Source organism: Stigmatopora nigra, chromosome 7, assembly GCF_051989575.1.
Source record: "Stigmatopora nigra isolate UIUO_SnigA chromosome 7, RoL_Snig_1.1, whole genome shotgun sequence".
Taxonomy (NCBI): Eukaryota; Metazoa; Chordata; class Actinopteri; order Syngnathiformes; family Syngnathidae; genus Stigmatopora; species Stigmatopora nigra.
Genome location: NC_135514.1, coordinates 2305681 through 2325863, shown reverse-complemented (window position 1 = coordinate 2325863; position 20183 = coordinate 2305681). Strand labels below are relative to the sequence as shown.

Below are 20183 nucleotides of genomic sequence, written 5' to 3'. Positions count from 1 at the left end.
CCTTTTTTCCTCAGTTTCACACCCAATAAATCTTGGCTGCAATTATCAATGACTGAAATGGATCAGTGGGAACCATGACAAAAAAATGATTTAAATATATTTTAATCAGTTTTATTTGGCAGGGTTGCTAGAACAGTTCCCTTTGTTTTTTTAAAAAAAGGGATTAAATAGTATCATAAAAAGATAGGTTGGTGGTTCCCACCAAATTAGAACTGTGAAACTATACCAATATGATGCTTTGTATCCCAGTAAATTATTTATATGCGACCAACAGGAATCAATCAATTTAAGACAGAGGTCTCAAACCAATTGCAGTGGGCCCTGGTCTTTGTTTCGATCAATCCAGTGTCGAAAGTTTAACCAATGAGGGGTCTTCAAAACTAAGTAGCACCTGATTACACTTGGAAAAGGTGTCCAATTGTTCATTTGAATAAAAACCTCCACCCCCTATGGCCCTTTGAGGACCATTTTGAGGATCTAAGGAATCATCAGGTTTTCACCAACATTTCTAACTCAAAAAGTATCCTTGAATAAAGATACTCATTTAATAACAATAATGTTACAGTGCCATCATGTTACTGTAACCTTTTACAGGAAGTATGCAGTGAAATATTCTAATAATCTTGGAGGAATACCACAGTTTTCGACACATTGTCAGCCAAAGGCAAAAAAAGTGCAAAAAATATCATATATTTTTCCCATTCTCACTAGTATCATATGGTAACCAGAAATCGATCCCCCACTAATCTAAATTGTCAGCTTCAAACCTACATCATCTCTCTCATAAGTTCCTTAAAGCAAAAGATTCTCCTTAGTTATTTACTGCAGGATGTTTGTGGCTTTTGTCCTCCATGTGTCCACTAGAGGAGGCTTGTGTGTTGCCCTGTTTTAGACCAAAATAAACAGTCAACAACTGCCCCAACACTTAAAGCTGTGTTTAAATTCAGAAAGATTTACCACTCTCAAAATAAAAGTTTCTGTAGGCTGTGGCATTGGACACCATAATTACCAATACGTTTGGATTCAAAGATGAGATCCACTTGAAATCTGGCTCACTGTTAATATTGTTTGTGCAAAAACGAAAGACTTTTGCTGTTGTTTTTCCCATGCAAAGGCATAACAGTTTAAAATAGCCACATTTACACAGGCTTCTGGTAAGGGTAATTTCTGTGATGTGGAAAAGTGATTTGCTTGTCTCTTGGGTGGGATGCCAACTGATAAAGCTAGAATGGAAACATGTTATTCAGATTACTTGTTTTTGCCTTCAAAAAACATACTGTACATGGATATTGAACAAATCCTTTAATTGGAATACAGATTTCTCAGTATGACCTTTTTTTCAGCTATAAACTAGTGGTTTCAAAATAAATGAGTTTAATTTGACCTACATTTACTGTAGTTCCCTCAGTAGGTTAATGTCATGCAGTTCCAAACCACTGTAAAATATAGCTACAATAAAGGTATACATAAACTTTGTAGGATTTAATATTGACTCAATCTGAATTTAGCTCACAATATCCAAGAAATCTTTGAGAATGTACTCATTTAATTCATTTATACTGTGCAAATGTTACTTAACTGAATGTTAATATATTAAAGTGCAGTGAGTATACAGATATAGTACCGTAAAAAGGCTTACGATACTGCCGCCCTATGACCAAAAATGATTGAAATATTTAGAATTACTGTATGTTAGGCCAAATGCCATTTTAGGAAATGAGTGGGTGGCCGTTCACCAGTAAGCATACACACAAACACACACCAAACTGTGGAATGTGACACCTTGGTCCTATCTCACTTCATACCTCGACCTCAGAGTGGCACACAGGCCACACATCAACAGTATAAAAACATCTCCATCGTCTCTCGTAAGCAGCTTTCAGTTCACCACCCGCATTTCATGAATCAAAATCACATTACAGGGGAAACCACCTGTGGAATAGACTTGAAGTCAAGCTTGCCTCCAAAATATAACACTCCAAAGTCACTTTTTCCACCCAAAGAGCTACGAGTAAAGATTAATGGAAGCCTGTGAGACAGTCTTTGTTCGATCTTATCTATTTATATATCTATGCATTTACTTACAGGTCACATTTTTGTGAGGATCAGAAGGCATCTGTCATCAATGTCTTCCATCTAGCCTTTGGATCTCAATTCCATCACCACGCACACGTCCGCACATTCATCTTCTGCTCCTACCAACCACTCACTTGAAGTTTCCACGTGAACTGTTCCTCCTCCGAGCCATGATGTCACCACACAAATGCAAACAGCTACGCAAACACACGCACGCCCAATCGGCTCCGGCACACATGTGAGGATACTTTGCATCAAATTTTGTGTCTCCCACAGCAATGATTGTGACACAGCTGTTGCGTGAGCGACCCCGAGATAGTGTTGAAGAGGGAGGAGGACGCCACCTGTCGTGGCCCCTCTCTTATGATGTACCTTGGCCCCCCGCTGGGTGGACGTCTCACTCCAACACAAAAGCCCGTGTTTTCTCTGAGCACGCGAGCACAGGTGGTTAGGTCGAGTTACAGAGGTGGCTCCCACAGTCCTCAAAGTGCAAACTTGCTCTGACAGAGTTCAGATGTAGTTTGCATAGCAGTGTAACTATGGAGTTCCAAATTAACTGTCCAACACAGACAGTGTTGACACTTTAAAAATCACTTGACAATTTAGTGCAATAGTTTACCCCCCCTTGCACAGACTTGCCCGAGTACTCCTGCATGAATTAACAAGAATTTGGAATCAACCGTAGCTAAAAGGCGGACTGACTTACTGCTGTTTATCCCATAAAGCCTGCTTTAAATTATAAATGGATTGTTTTATGAACAGTTTGTAAATCCAGTTCCCAAAACTGGGACTGGACATGACAATACATAAAAGTATTGTCTACTCTTGTGTGGTTGACCGTTTTGATTTAACACAGCCAAAAGCCAGAAAAAAAATACAAAACAATACAGACTGGTATTCTACTTTAATCACAAATGGAACCAATTTCCCTATTATCTTACACATCAGGAAAGCAGTAGTCAAGAAAGTAGATTTTTAGGATAAATACTCACCTCCGGTCACGGTGCAGTTCTGGAGTGTCAGTGTCTGACTCGATGAACTGTGTGAGTGTGACAGCTGTCTAACCAGAGAAGAAGACCTGCCCCCAAGTCCTACGAGAACCTGATGTGTTCCATCAAACACATTGCCGAGGCTGACCTGAAAACAATTGCAAAATTAAGACGGTCCAGACAGAAAAAGCTTTTCTAGTCCCCCAACCGCCACGTACCCCCACCCCCTCCAGGCATCCCAATTCCTCGTCGGGGCGTAACCCAGTAGTTTTATCTGCGCCCATCTCCTTCTGTGTGTACACTGTGATTGGAGGCCAGAGCTGGGCTGCCATGTCAAGAAGTATCTGAACACTAAAGTATAGCCCATGTAAGGAAATGCCAAAGAGTTCACTACTAAAGTGCTATAGACAGGTATCGCATCAACATTTAGTGAAAAAATAACAGAGAAATATGCGCAGAAAACACGGCAAACAACACACATAGAAACCAAAAGACACAAAACTAACTAACACCTGACATATTTCAGTCCTTGTGATGATACCAGCATTTTTTATGAATTACTGAAGCCACTTGGCAAACACTTCCAGGTGTGCATTCCACACCAACTGCTCCTGAATCAATACAAATTGCTTCCTTCTCTCTGCCTGTGTCAAACACTTGCATACTTGAACTGAGGCTGCAGAAGTTGAGTGCTATTTGCTTCCACCAATTTCAACACCAGCTTGTCATGGTGCGTTTGGGATCAATGAATCAATGCCGTGTATGCAAAACTAAAGTGAATAGGGGAAACTATAATCCCATTAATTTCATAAATTTTCTGAACTGCTTTATCCTCACTAGGGTCGCAGGGGGTGCTGGAGCCTATCCTAACTGACTCCGGGCCAGAGGCGGGAGAATCGATGGCCAGCCGATCGCAGGGCACGAGGAGACGCACAACCAGTCACGCTCACACTCATAGGGGAAATTTAGAGTGTCCAATCAGCCTACCTTGGAAGGATTTGGAATATGGGACGAAAACGAAGTACCCAGAGAAAACCCACTCAGGCCCAGGGGAGGACATGCAAACTCCATACAGGTGGACCGATCTGGATTTGAACCCAGGACCCCAGAGCTGTGAAGCCGGCGCGCTAACCACTCCTACTGCCAGGCCGCCATAATCCCACTGTTTAGAAATAAAACATGACAAAACTGCATACTCACATCGGAATGCCAAAATCGAGAGTGACACTACACTCTATACACTATTAAATCAATAATGATAATAATATTATAATTATAGATAATTTTCTGACAACCAATTAAAAGACAACAGCGAGTCATTACTGCCGATACAGATGTCGGTCGATCGTAAAACTGAGGCTGTTGTTTTAGGTGCTGAAAATGAGCAAAAACCGAGACCAATTAATGTTGAATAGCTGAGTTAAAGTGAAAAAAAATCATTTTGACCTCCTCAACCTGGAGGATTTCGTGGGTGTAACTAAATAAGGGATTAAATGTCATCAGAAAATCTTCACTTCCCAGCCCTTCCCTCTATGGGGTAAGCATTGGCTCAATTGCAACTTTAGTAATCATAATAATTTCACCCATAAAAACACGACAAACAAATGCATCTTAGGGTGTTGAAGTGTTTTATGTTAGGGTTTTGCAATAAAACGTTGCAGAGTGGTTGCGAGCCACGACGAGGCGCAAGCAGAACAAACAAAAAAATCCACATCCCGGCTGGCTACTATTGTCCAAATGGGCTGCTGAGTTTTAAAAGAGACAGCTTCTAGTGAGAATTTTAGCGATCTATTATATCGACTTGAGTTTTTGCGATAAAACTCTATAGTCTGTTAGTGAGCCATGAACCAGTGTAAGCTGAACAAACCAAAGAAAATCATGGTTGACTCCAATTTTGCCAATGGCCTGCTGAATTTCAGTAGGGACAGCTTTTGATGGGAATTTTGGAGATCTATTTTATCTATTTCCTGTTATTTGTAGCTATTAAATTTGGTCGTATTGTTAAAAACACCATTTTTTGGGCTGATATTTGGTGTCAATTTATAGGATTTTTAAATTCAATAAATTGTTGTACTTTATGCGTATAGTCGTATACTTTTGACATTTGTTGGGAAAAGTAGGCAATTATTAGGTTGGGTTAGAAATTTATTTCATCCTGTATTTGGGAAATTTCTTGGTTGCAGCAGCAAGACAGACACAAGACACACAAGACATTATAGACCTAGGTAAAAAAAACTGGAGCCACACAAGATGGGGACCTTCTACAAACTGAGGTAACCGCACAGTCCCTCAGTAGTCTGGAATTATGTATTTCCTCTGAGTTGTCATACCACAGAGCCCAAGTCATGTTGACTCAAATTCAGAACCCAAATGCATTGTATATGTTGTCTATTGCAGTTTTCAGACACTTAAAAAAAATCTGGAAAGCAAAGGGAAAAAGTCTACTTTTACTTGTATATTGCCAATGATTAAAATTGTCATTTATTCTGATTTCAAATGCCCTTTTTTTTATCCCCAAGAACTCCCAAAGAGAGATCCTTTGGTCCATTTTCACTTACAACTTGTGTCATTGAAACTCTTTTGTTTGCCTCAGTTGGAGACATTTCAGGCAAAGCCTCCCAGCAGTAAAAATGCACCTCACACAGTTCTGTAAAGTTCCTTGGAGGCGGGGCAACGCACACATGTAAGATGAAGGGAGAAAGAGAAAGAAGTCTCATCTTTGGTCTGGACTGTACACCTGGTCTACGCCGGGTCTTTAATCTTAAAAGTAGAAATTAGAGGCTTTGTGGCCGCGGGCTTGACGCAACACCACGTTACCACGATGGAGTTTAAACATTCACCACTCATGAATCATTTGGAGGCTGTTGGTGATATAAGAAGAGGGGGTACAAATTCCAACTGTGTCATAAAAGTAGCTTTGTGATGGAGTGATGGAGTCATTTTTTACTACTAATTTGTGAGGACTACTAGTATTTCCAAATTACTGAAGAATTGTTTAACAATTACTTAATTCACCATTGGATTTAAAAGGCAGATGTCTGGTGGAAGAAAAGAACTAAACCAGAGAGAAATAGGGGAGGAGGGAGAGCGATGCAGGGGAGAATGATAGGGAGGGCGAGGTGTTTCCTGTTTCCATTGCTCTAATTATACCACTCCCATGGGGACAAGCCCCCTCACTTGGAGGAAATTTGTCATTGAGGATCTTCTTAGTGCTTTGTTATGCCACGTTTCATGAGATACAATTCACACGTAATTAATAAAGCTATTGAGTTGGGTGTGGAGGGTAAGGTGAAATCAATATTTGAATTAATGAGGTCATTTCGCTGGATAAAAAAATGTCACTCAGTACAAAGTACTGAAAAGAGTTTATTTTTGATCACGCTGACACAAAGTTATCGTGGATACTGTCAGCATATTATAGTAATTGAGAGCGCCTGTTTTTGTTTAAACTAGACTTGTGTCACATCTGTTCTTATGTCCTTGTCGCAGTAATAATGGCATCCTGTTTAAAGATGCTTAGATAAATCTGTGAAATTATGTGGTGGATGAGCCCAGAGACATTTTAAAAATAGTCAAACTGTTTAAAATCTGCCAGGAGACAATTGTTATGGGGTAAGATAAGTATACTACCCTCCTCTGGGCGGATAACACTAACTCATAGAGAAAATATTGTGATTTTGTTGACCTACTACACAACGGGTCTCTAAACTTGTCCTCAAGGACTTGGCTGGGATTTCTTTTTGTTGAGGTTTCTACAAAAATAAACAGCACCTGGTTGCAATCCACTGATTACACTGGTAAAATTCACACTGGTGAAAAGTGTTTGGTTGGAATGAAATCCTGGACCCACTTGTGCAAATCTGGATATTTGGAGCCGACTGTTCCAGTGCTTTCTCACAATCCTTCGCCTGAAGTGACCTGGTGTCAAAATATATATTTTAACCATAGCTTTAACACAAAAAGGTTGCTACTTTAAGCCCAGAGACTTATATGTGGACTTTTACAGGTGTTTGGCTTTGGTACAGTTGACAAAAGTATCAAAATTTAAAATTTCTGAACCACTTCATTTTCATTTGGGTCACGGGGGTGCTGGAGCCTATCCCAGCTGATGCTCACACTCATACCTAGGGGCAGTTTAGAGTGTCCAATCAGCCTACCATGCATGTTTTTGGAATTTGGGAGCAAACCGGAGTACCCGGAGAAAACCCACACAGGCTTGGGTAGAACATGCAAACTCCACACAGGTGGACCAACCTGGATTTGAACCCAGGACCCCAGAGCAGTGAGGTCGACGGGCAGTTCAGAATATGAGATGAGATGAGACATTTGCATTAACACGACACACAATCCTTTCTGTGCAATAAAAATGTGCAATATTTTAGATTGTGCAATATTTTAGAATTGACCTTGCCCGGATATGACTTTTTATATTACTTTGTGGAGTAGTACCCAATTGGACTTTAATGTCCAAACAAAAACAAAAGTTCCAGCTTACTTAAGTTATTTTTGTCTTTTGGCGCTGTAGTGCTTGGTAAACTAAATGCCACCTAATGTTTTGTAACTGTGGTACTTTTTAACTTGAATGCCAGTATTTATGATAGTGTTTTTTAAAACTGGATTAATTGAAATTAAAAAAATGATTTGGAAGATTTGTACATGCCTTCTGATTGAATATAATAACATCTATAAATTCTATAATGAATGACAATTACATTTTTGTTATATTTAATCAATATAACATAGTATTTTTTCTATCTGCCTTTTAGTATGCAAATTACAGAATACTTTCTGAGAGAAGTGATGGGGGGTTGCCACAAAGAAGAAAAGAAAAGATGGAGAGGAGAAAGCTGAATAGAGAAGAGTCATCTAGGCAAACTTCATCCAGCAGTTCTCATTGCTTAGCAACCTTTATACATATAAATTGCACATAAATAATGTGTATTACAGCGGAACTTGTTTATATGGCTGCAAGTTTTTTTTTGTTTCAAACAATCCAGCACAGACACTTTGACCAATGAGATTTCTGCAGAAAATAAGATTGCACTTGATTGCATTTGTAGGACACCAGATTGATGAAGATATGTCTTCTTTAAGGGTTGCTACTCTGGTTTTCTTCCACATTACTATGTTGGAACATGCCTAGATACGACTGTGAGCGTGGATTGTTGTCAGTCTCCTCGTGCCCAACGATTGTCTGACCAATGATTCAAGGCGTCCACTGCCTGGTGACTATAGTTGGTTGGGATAGGCTCTGGCACCCCCCGCACGCTTTATGAGGACAAGGCGTTCCAAAACGAATGTACTACTGGTCACTAAGTATTGTTGGACACCCTCTGCATCACTTGCAGAACTGGCATTGTTCAAAACTAATCTTAACCTTACATTGTTTAATGTTAATCTGAATCTTATGTCTAATGTAATAAAGGTATTCATATTATTTATAGTTCAAGCTTCGTTAAAGCCTTTAAATGAGTTCACCGCCATAACAAAATTGATTTATGATAACAAAATACTGCAATCGGCTGGCTACCGATTCAGGGTCTCCCCACCCGCCTCTGGCCCGGAGTCAGCGGGGGTCGGCTCCAGCACCCCCGCGACCCTAATGAGGATAAAGCAGTTCAGAAAATGAGATGAAACGAGAATAACAAAATAATAGATATTTGACCCTTCTAAGGCAGCCAGCTCCTCTTCAACCCCCCAAAAGAGAAATCTCTTTGCAACTTATTGAACCGGTCCCAAATTAGAGCAACGCAAACACTCTTCCTCTTTTGTGTTGCACTTAAGAGTCAGAATTAGGGAACCCTTTTCCCTCCAAACTGAAGCGAGGCAGCTCCGCTCGGGGCTTAATCAAGTGGAAATGGGGAGTGGGGGCTGGTGGGGGTCAGGATTGTGGGGTGCAGGATAGAATGGTGCAATTGTTCACATAAAGGCCTCATGTTGAGCCCACTTTGAAGTTTCAGTAGGGGAAGGGTGGGCAGCGTGCAAGCAGTCGGGGGGTCTGTGCTGAGATTTTACAGTAGCAATACACCATTGCAAGGTTTGAGAATGTCCAAACACTGCAGGGATGTAACAACTATCCAAAGTAAGGCTCATAGTTTAGTGCCCAAAATCTGAATAGCATGTAAACAACAACAATAGCACCATATCCAATTATAATGCTGCTAATATTTCCCAATATCGTTCCCTCACATGGGACACCCAGCAGCATCAACATTCAGGGGAGATTCCCCGCCATTTGTCCCCGTTCCATACAAGTAGACAAGCTCCCACTGATCTATTATGTTGCAAAGCCTTTCTCATGCATGTCTTGAATGCTCAGAGGATAATCACGTTTCCCTGAGACAGCCTAAGCTGTACTAAATAAGCCGCACAAAGAAGGAGGGGGGGAAAAGTTGCGCAGAACGCAACTGTAATAATACTTAGAAAATTGCATGGATTGCTAAAAAATCCAGCAATTGACAAAACAATTAAATTCAGAGATAATGAATCCATTAAAAGTATTTCCTACCTCTGTTCTTCCTGTTAGAGCAGGTGTATTCTGATGACGTTGAGCCCATTTTCCTAATAGTGGTTACTAGTAGTCATTCCCCATGAGTTGCTTCCTGGTCAAAACTTCCATAAATGTGGGAGAAAAAAAAGTTGCATTTATAATATAAAGTGGAGCAAAACTCAGACAAACATGCAATGCACACTTGTTGCTTGATGGTGGATGTCAGAGTTGAGAGCAGCAGGTCCTCTGGGGGTGCACAAAGTGGATATTTGCATTGGATGGACCCTCCCCTCGCCTTTCATAGCTGCCATTGTTTGGCCCAGCCAGGGCTCAGATTCAGTCCTTCCCTAAATCCCTCACCACTGGAGCAGGGAATGCTGATTTTTTTTTTTTTTTTACCCCTCCTGAGCTGCTGACAATTAACAAAAGAAACGTGGATACAAAGCCTAACCAGACACTATGCTGCAAAAAAATATATATATATACGTACCAACTTTTTGTCATTAAGATTGCTAAAGGCCCTTAAGGAGGGACTTTATTTCTTCCATCTCCATTTATAGGAAACATTAATGATTAGTATCTTCTCACCAATTCCTGTCAAAAAAGATTTCTGTGACACTTTAAATTAAAATCCAAACATTGGAAATTTGCCTGTGTACAAAGGAATATTTGCTTCCTGGTCACTTCCGCCTCTTTTCCTTGACCAATCCACATTGAGTGTGTCTTTCTATGTCACAGCATGACGTAATGAATCGCCCAATTAATCACTAATAACTAATAACTGAATATACTAATGCCAAAGACTGTCATGACAAATTTCATGGCAAAATTGACCTAAAATCAAGTTTTCAATATCACCCTCCTCTACCACACCTGAATCAAATGATCAACTAATCAGCAAGCTGTCCGGAAGCTTCATAATGATCCCAATTATTTGATTCAAGTGTGTTGTGTGAGGGAGACATGGAAATAAGACTAATATGGGCTCTCAATGACTGGACTTGGCCACCCCAATCCATTGCAAACAGTTTGTCCAATGGGGGATGTGCTGAAGCAAGATACACCTGGCTGTAATTCACTGATTGCACTTGTTGGACACCAGATTGGTGAAAAGGTGCCCTCTTTATGGGTTGGAATGAAAAAGTGCACCCAATGTGGAATAGTTTGCCCACCCCTGCTCCAGTATGTCATGCATTTAGTATTTGGATCAAGAGAGAGAAAATGGGATACTTAATTATTGTTTCTTTGTCATGTGCATACATTTGAAGCACTTTTGTTCAATTTATCCAATATGGAATAAATATTTAATAGCATCACTATGGCTATTTTTGGAGTATCGGATTTGGTCACAAGATAGGACCCGATCATGTATTCAGCGGTGTTTTCAGTACTATTGTGCTTTTTGTCTCCTGTAACTCAACCCAAAAAGCAAAGAGAAACACAGATGTGTAACAGTCACAAAAAACTGTGGTCATACAACAAAGTGGTAGTCTAGGTATTCAAAGTATTGATAATCAATTGTAAAAACATATACATTTGTATAAAATAGTTTTGAGTTTGTAAACTCAAAGGCAGAATGCTATTTTGTGGAACACGACCTTAAAACTGGGTAGAGAAGCTGAATATACTCTGAAATTATAATAATCTAAATGTGTACATTTCATTATTGAATGTGGTGTATGTCTTTGGAGACATGAAATTAGATTGACTTATTTTTAAAGACACGATCACAAAACTAATGACTGGAATTGTGAATTTCTGAGCATTATGAGAAGCCAAGTGCAGCCTTAAATTGGTTAAACTCTGTTGCCATCTAGTGCTTGACTGGTAGTAATTAAAATCCGTGCACCAGGACCGGAGTTGGTGACCCTTGCACCACCCAATTGATGACCAACATCAACATTACAGTATAATGTTTATTATAATATATATATAAAAGACAAAATACACATATGCATAATTATATTCAAGAGACATATGCATATACAGTATAATAATTATACAGTAAAATGTGTTTATATTTATAGATATTTTTTATACAGTACATATAGCAAGGTATTTTTTTGCATAAAAACTGGCAGTGGTAATTTCATAACCCCTTCCCCTCCCCAGTATTTCAACTCCAATCTCCTTTAGTCCACAGACGAAGAGGCTTCTGTGAATAAGCAGCACATTTGCACCTGAGATCCATGATTTTCTGTGGTTTCCCACAGAATGTGACTTATAGCTTGAAGGGACGGCGACAGTCGACAGCATTAGGATGGGGGAATTGGGGGTCAACGTTCTTCTGCATTTTGACTTTCCGGTATGTCTGTGTGCTCCCATTTCTGAAAATAGGTTCAGCAGTCCCAGAGAACATTTGATTTAAAATATATATTTATATATGTATTAAGTGTGCTGAACAGAATTTGCTGTAACGCAGTAACTTCAGTAAACCTTTTGAGAACTCTAAAGCTGGGCAACTACTCCATACATGTCAGGATAAATTCTGTATAGCTTGAATGAGGTGAGTATACTACGATCCTCGACCGGGAGTGGTGCTTGGTCCTGTCCGCTGGGCGAGAGCACCAGGCGGTCATGTCTGGTGGTAATGATGGTAGTGGTGGTGGTGATGATGTTCATGATGATGATGGTGCTCGTGGCGCTGGACCACAGGAACCACAAAGCCCGGACTGCCCGGGTGAGCGGCCACCTGCTCTCTCTCCAGACCCGGCAGCACAGAGGGAAAAGTGGGCGGCCCCTGAGGATGAGGCTGCGGGGAGAGGGGTGCTTTGCTCGGGGAAAGCGCCTCCCGGGCTTTGGCCCTGACGCGTTTGCTATGACTGTACTGTAGAGGGTGCTGATGGTGGCCGGACGATTGCTGCGGTAAGTGGTATACATCCTGACCCCCGTGGGCGGCCGCACTGCCACCGTGCAACATGGTTTGCAGGGGAGGGTGGTAGCCGTGACATTTAGTGGATTTACCTCCAACGCCGACGCCATTCCCTCCTTTACTGGTTCCTTTGGGGGATTTTACAAACTGTGCTCCTTTACCACGGAACTCTGCGGGGTTGTATGCGTCGCCGATGACCTGCGATCGCCGCTGGTGGATGACTTGGGCTTCTGGTTCGTGGGAACGAGAGCGGCTTTGGCTCTGGGAGCTCTGACCTTGACTTTCCTGGGGGGGAGTTGTTCCTTCAGAAAGAAAAAAAAGAAAGAAATGTGAAAAAACTGCAAATGTGTTCAATTTTCCAAAAAATAAAAGTGAAGAGGGTCTCAAATAAACAAAAGAAATCCACAAATTCATGAATCTTTAGTTCATGTTTCTACTTTCTTTCAAGTCTTATGGTGCGGTAGTGGGGAAATTTACCATCAAATCTGGAGGTGTAGTTTTCTATACCAGCCAAATCCAGGTAGTGATTCCTCCTCTCAGTGTTTTCATCCACACAGTAATGCTGGCCTTCAGTGGCTGGAGCTTCATTGCTTTGCCCCCTGCTGTTGTGGAGACGAAAAGGGATCACAAGTGTAAAATATCCATTTGGTGTGTCCTGTTTCATTTTCAGCAGACTGACCTGATGTAGGCAGACATGCGCTTCTGAGATGAGCGACTCTCCTCTTGGCGGCAGCGTTCTGAAGAAGTTAAATGAAACGGGTTAAAATCCATCACACTAAATTGGTTAGGAATAAAACAATCGAGCATTTTCTGGCTAATCATGTGGACCTCAAGCAGCATGAGATAATGAACATATTAAAATGATGTTAGACTTCGATAGTAGAGCGGCTAGCGTGTCGGCTTCACAGTTCTGAGATGCAGGGTTTGAGCAAACCGCATTCCCTCAAATTTCAGACTTTTTACCATTTATTTTAAGAGAAAGCGTCTAAAACTTTCCTACTGTATAAGGTTACTATTTAATTCTACTTCTTTCTTGTCTAGTTTTGTCAGAAATGTGTCTTTAAATAGTTAGTTCACTGAAACAAATTAACTACGACCACCCGGCCTAAAGGCCTCATCATCTGAGATATGAAAAAATACCGTATTTTCACGAGTATAAGGTGCACTCTCAATGAATGACATATTTTATTTTTTTTCCATATATAAAGCACACTGGATTATAAGGCGCCCTGTCTATTTTGGAGAAAATTTAAGACTTTTAAATGCGCCTTATAGTCGTCAAAATACGGTAATGATAATCAAGCATCCGCCTGTGAGGATCAATATCCTTAAATATAGCAAACATTTTCATTCTGATGCTTCCACAAATAACGGAGAAGTATTAATTTCAGTTATACTCCTCACCAAAACAAAGAACAACAAAAACCAGAACAAAGGAAATGAGTTTTGAAGACCTCCTTACTGGGGGTCTAAAACCCGGCCAAGTGTTTTGCAAGACTTACTTTTCTAGGGTTTGTAAAATTTGACTGACCTGTTCCTGTTTCTCTTTTGTGGCATCTCGGCTCTGGAGTGACGGTCAGCTTCACACGAAGAGTCTTGCTTTTATTATTGCAGGAATGATTGACGGAAGCGTCTACTACGTCGTAGATGGTGTGCATTAGGCTGGACATATCCTACAACCAAATGAATAACACACACGCTTAGACTAATGCTCCCAATTTTGTCACACAGATTAGTTATTAAGTAAACTGACATGCATTAAGTACCCATGAGTTATAAAAAAAACACACCTCCTTTGTCACTTTGCCGCTGTTGTCAAAGTCATAAAGTGTGAAAATCCACTCCTGGCGGTTGTCATCTTCCACTGAAACATCACATTCCAAGTCCTGTGCATATATAATAAGATTTTAATTGTTTATCTTAAAAAGGAGGACATACTCTACTTGAACTCACTAATTCTCACAATATATTTCCAGGGGTTATTTTTTTATTTATTTTTTAACTTCTTTGCCTTTACGTAGACTTAGTCATGGATTGGAGAAATAAATGATACAGAACCACACTCCAGAGCAATTTTCTTGCACTGATGCATGCATTTCAGTGAATGACGCTTTTGGGGTGAAACTGCATTTTCTGTGACATTTCAGGCACCAAATTTTTGGTGCATAATTGTATACTTAGCATACCTGCTTATTAATTTGACAGTTTAGCACTGATATGGGCAAACTACGGCCCGTTAGGCTTTTTAATCCTGCCCGCCGACGTTGTCCAAATAATGTTTTTTTTCCCCCTCCCAAAGATGGCGCCGGCACGCGGAAGCCAGTGGTAGTAGTTCTGTCCACTTTTATTTTTATTTTTTTGTGTTTTACAGCCCCTCTATCTTTTTTGAAATTACATTTTAATATTTCTTAATACATTCCTTTTTACTTTACTTTGTACATTATACTTTTTACTTTAATGATGAGTGATGAGTATGTTAATACTTTAGTCCTTTTTTTCTGTTTATGTTTCATATGTACTGTTAACGGATGCAGTTTTATATGTGTATCATATCTTTTGCTGACCCGGCCTTTCTGTCAAATTTCTAAAGTCAATGTGGCCCACGGGCCGAAAAGTTTGCCCACCCCTGGTTTAGCATCTAATGAATCTCACATTTTTTACATGGTGGTTTCTCCTTTACATAACCCTGCACCAATAGGCTATATGGGGGTTTGATTAGAACCTTCTTTCCAGTACTGTTGTCCCAATAAAATAATGAAAATCAGATACCAAAGTGTGACTTACATCAAGACTGATGCGTTTCTTGCCACTAGTTTTCACATCTCGCTCGGCATCGTCCGCATGAAGGTACTGAAGGTAGTTCTCACATCCCTCCGCCTTCTCGGGAGGAAGAGCCACTGTTACAAAACATAGAAACAAATGATGAAAAAAAAATGAAAATCAGACATAGGCATTGTCGTCATCATTGACTTGACAAAAAGCCTAGTAGTCATCATACCCTCAGCAGCGTATGACGAAATTGTATAATGATTAGACAAAGGAAGTAAATAAAGGTAGCAAAAAGATCACAGTAAATCAGTTCCTGCTAATTTAAGCTTCTTTTGCAGTACAGTGTATAATCTTGGCAAAGTTGCAGCACTTTTCACAATTTAATTGCTAAATGTTTAAAATGTCGCTTCTGTTGCCAAATGATGTTACAATACCAAATTGCATTATTCTGGAGTGCTTCACTAGTTTCAATAAAATTGTACAACTGCATTAATGTAAATAAAAAGTGTGTGTTTTTTGTGGCTCAAGGCAATTTTGATTTCATGCATGATTTTCAGCTATCCTTGTATAATTCCATTATGCTCCTTTGCACACTTGCACAGCAGCATGGACTTTCTGTTTCTATTACATGGAAATCCCTATCAAACTTACCCTGAAGGGGGCAGTGTTGATCTGCAAGGTGACCTGGTTTTGTATGCCCATTTGGAAACTCCTGTGAGGAAAGAAAGATCAGAAATGTGAGTGAATCCAGAGTTCAGGCCTCAGACATAGAAGAAAAAAAGATTTCAAGCAAAAACATTTCCTCGTCAGATCTGTGTGGAAAAAAAAAGGATGGCGACACATGGACGGTGCTTGAGAGTAGCCAAACACTTTCAAAATTGTGCACTAGGCTTATTGTGTTACACTGTCTGGGATAGATGCAAACGCAGCCAAGTGTTTGAGATTGCTCCCAAGCCTTTAAACAGACCTTAGCATCCATCAAAAAAAAAAGAAGTTGGAACTTGGAATTCATTTGTGTGCTCTCTCGGCCAATTTTGGTTCTCACAAAAAGTTCTCAGTGAGGAGAACTTGATGAAAGAAGCCCAGAAATATGCAAGGAAGGAAGTTATGTTACATGACCCATTCAAAGCTTATAGCAGATGGATGTTTCATTCTTTCATTATTCAGTATTTTTAATTAAAAATGTGAGAAAGTCATATAAAGGGCCCAACCTAGGAGCCATATAGGAATAAATAGTTTCCTACATAAAACATAACCTCTCCAAATGTATCAACACACAAAAGCACACACTTTAATTACACTTGGATTATGGAAACAATGAGCTCAGCTCAAAGACTAAACCGCAAGAATTTAAACAACAAATGATTCATCTTATTTACGTCATATTCGCTCCTCTGGCGTCTTTGAAATCAAATCTGCAGCCATTGGCTCGAGAGGCCCAGTGTAAGGAAGCAAATAAAAACCAGATCAATGCTGGAAAAACAAAAGAAATGCATGTACTGCATGAGACTTTGAACATCTGCATGCGTTTAGGTGAAGGAGCCCCCCAACCACCAGGCCTCCTTCTCGCTTCACCCTTCCCTTCCCTTCCTCTCAGCGTAATGACAACAGCAGGGCTTGTGGTTTGAGTTAACAATCTCAGAGCCAGTGATTATTCTTCACTTTACAGGCCCCGTCCTCCAGCCTCTAATCTAGCCATGACCTTCACCGCCAAAGCAATCCAGTCTCCGGGTCAAGGTTCCAACGCCCGCTGCAAATTGGCCACCTGAGACTTTTGGGAAGAAAACAGCCAACAATGGGGGGAGACTTGGGGCACTGAGGAGGAAGGCCAGTGAAGTAGGGAGTACAGAATAAAAGGAGGAAAGGGAGGATAAGAGGAAAAAACTTGGGAGTGAACAGATACCAGAAGAGGATGTGGTTTGGCTAAGAGGAGACCGATAAGGACCATCTACTGGTAACTGGGACCACTGCTTAAAAACAGGAATGGCTTTATAAAAACACTCATAACCGGCATTGCTCCATGACCGCTCACCCTTCAAATAGATACCCCCCTCAAAAAGACTTTCTCGAAAAAGGGTCACTACAGTGGACAGCTATTCAAAAGTTGGCACCACTTAACAGTTTTAACCTTTCATAGGACTAAGTAACTATATTCTGTCCTTGATTTAAAAAAAAAAAAAATATTAGTAAATGCATTCATTATCATAAACAGAAACAAGGAGAGGCGCGAATGGTTAGCATATTGCCCTCACAGCTTTGGGGTTCTGGGTTCAAATCCAACTGTGGGGAGTTTACATTTTCTCCCTGGGCCTGCGTGGGTTTCCTCCAGGTAGTCCGGTTTCCTCCCACATTCCAAAAACATGAATGGTAGGCTGATTGGACATTCTAAATTGCCCATAGGGAATTTATTTTTTTGTTTAAAGTGGGGAGTCAAAAATCTGCATCAGGACACCCCTAGTGGCAATTCATTTCAACAGGGAAGACTGGCTATATTCTGGATGCACATGTTTCAGTGATATTGACTAGGATCGATGTCCAATCCATAATTTGTGCATAAAAGGGTGAATAACAACAAAGCCATACAAACACACACGGACTTGTGGCTTTTTCAAAAACTCCCTCATCCCATTTGGAACATTTTACACAACAATATCCTTTCAAGGCCGTTGGGAACACTTTACACAACAATATCCTTTCAAGGCCGAAGGACTGAAATGTATAAAAGCACTGTTCTCATGCAAAATGTGCATTTACTATACTAGGTCCAGCAAACTTACTCATTTAATTATAAACAATTATAAAACCACCAAAATGCTGACAAAGGCTATTCAAAGTTCGGAATATGCACTTGATGCACATGTGCGTGGTAGTATTTCTTTACAAGTGACATTTCCAGTATATATTACCGCATTTTGAGTTATTTGTGCAGGTCTTGGGGTGAGAAGATTCTTGAGTGTAACTACAAAAAATGAAAACAGGAAAACAGGAAAAATCAGGGGCATAGGTCACGTTTTAAGAGGTGATTCCCCTTTATTGTAGACCAAGAACAAACACCATTATAGGCATAAGCAATAAAATGAACAGCAATACGTGTCTGTTGATGTAAAATATGAAGAATAATTGAAAAAACTGTCTCCTAAACAACACAACATAACTTGTTTCCCAACGTTCCACTTTAAATCACAACTAAAATCTCCATCTTCGGTATCACTTATAAACAAAATCAATCTTCTAAAGTAAGCCATCTCTTAAAGCAAGAGGCACGTCTTGAACGCATTTCTCAAGTTATGCTGTCAGTGTGGTGAAAAAAAACAAACACACGAGAATATAGAGTCATGGGCCCTGCCAAAATATGAAAGTTGAAGTAAAAATCTATAAAAAGGTGAATTATCCCCCAGAAAATATGGCGAATGAGTTATAAACACATTTTGCCCATAGATGGACTATTATGACCAAGGACTTGAGATATTTTTTTTTTATCTTTTAGCTGTTTCCACCAAATCCCTGTTATGTAAATGAATACGCTTAACGAGAGGGAAAGTGAGTCTGTTGTTCTACAGTTCAAAGCAACATCAAAAAGTCGTCTGATCCCGTGATAGACACGGCATTTGTACACGAGAGAGGGTTTTGTCATGAGAAAAACAAAGCCACCATCCTCCAATTAAAACTGAGGTACAAGGAGATTTAACGTCTCTATGAGTGAGGCAGAACACGTGGCTTTCCTGAGTAGTGCACCCCAACACCTTCTCATTACATCTGCAGAGAGAACTAATGAGAGAGTGAACGGTGTCTGACCGCAGTCTGCAGTTTAAAATCTCAACACATGGCATCACCATCTACATCGCCCACGGTGTCGGCCTGCAAATGTGTGAGCCACATGTGTAATTAAGCGCCTTCTGGCATCTCTCCGCTGCCATTCTTTCTCTATCAGATCACAAGATGCTCAGGAGGGCGCCACAAATAAGTCTGGGGCTTTCTTGTTTTCCACCTGAAAGCCATGAAACGTATCCAAGAGTAAAAAGACGACAGATGACAAGGCGCATGTGCAGGATTGACAAGGACAAGTCAACGCACTGACAGGACTAACGTCTTAACAAGTGTCTTCTCGGCATAGTGCCAAAAGCCAGAGCCTAAAAAGTGTGTGATGTCTATTCTTGCTTAATGCAGCACCTCTGCCAAGATTCCCTACAGGTTCTACTCGCACACTTTAATGTGGGTTAAGGCAACCGGGGTAGGCTTTCATAGCTCCCTACCAGGTGACATCAGACATCCCCCCCATCTATGCGAGCATCCCACCCATCCTCCCACTGGAAAACAGTACACATCTTTGTTCTTACACCCCCACCTACTCCCCACGCCAGCACCCAGCTTACCTACTTAAAACACGCACGCATAGTCCTTCTTTATAACATATGATGCGCAAAGCACGTTTTAACAAAATCTTCACAGAAAAAAAGACAGGCGGGGCTGGTGCAAAAGATTGGCTGAACAGTTCCTGTCACCTCAGGATACGAATTACACAGCACAGTGTATGTATATCCCAGTCCAAACATACTGGGTGCAGGAGGAGACGTAAAAAATCCGGATATCATCAAGAGGCTTTCTCAAATTTTTCAGTCAACGTGGTTATCTGAACTTGTGAAATTAGTATCCACACATCTTGTACAATGTATGTCCCTTTTGTTTAATGAACAACATCGTAGTCATTTCCTCAGAAGTGTCTAATAGGACACATACGCAATGTCACCTGACACCTCTGGGAAGGTCTCAAGGGAAATCGTTGAGGCTCTTCAATGGACTGTTAATTGTGTGAAGGGTGACTAAATGCCCTTGGCAAAACAGCATGCTCGGAGCCCCCCAAATGATGACATTTTTTTTAAATATTTGCTATGTTTTTTGAATAATGTCTTTTATTATTTGTCTTTGGATGTGCTTCTTTACATTAGTATGGTAGAGAAAAAGAAAAAAAATGCACTATGTTAAAGAA

The 20183-nt window shown here is 40.4% G+C and overlaps 1 protein-coding gene across 1 annotated transcript in view; it reads right to left on the bottom strand.

Annotated features, from left to right (window-relative positions):
- Positions 1-11469: 11469 nt before the first annotated feature.
- The window catches only part of nkd2b (NKD inhibitor of WNT signaling pathway 2b), a 28934-nt gene continuing 20220 nt past the window's right edge, over positions 11470-20183 (bottom strand). Inside the window, exons 4-10 of the mRNA XM_077720781.1 lie at positions 15848-15908; positions 15212-15324; positions 14218-14313; positions 13959-14100; positions 13107-13164; positions 12905-13029; positions 11470-12729 (exon numbers count right to left, since the gene is read on the bottom strand). Coding sequence (XP_077576907.1) covers positions 12131-12729; positions 12905-13029; positions 13107-13164; positions 13959-14100; positions 14218-14313; positions 15212-15324; positions 15848-15908 — 1194 coding nt within the window. The 3' untranslated portion in view covers positions 11470-12130. The remainder of the gene's footprint in view (positions 12730-12904; positions 13030-13106; positions 13165-13958; positions 14101-14217; positions 14314-15211; positions 15325-15847; positions 15909-20183) is intronic.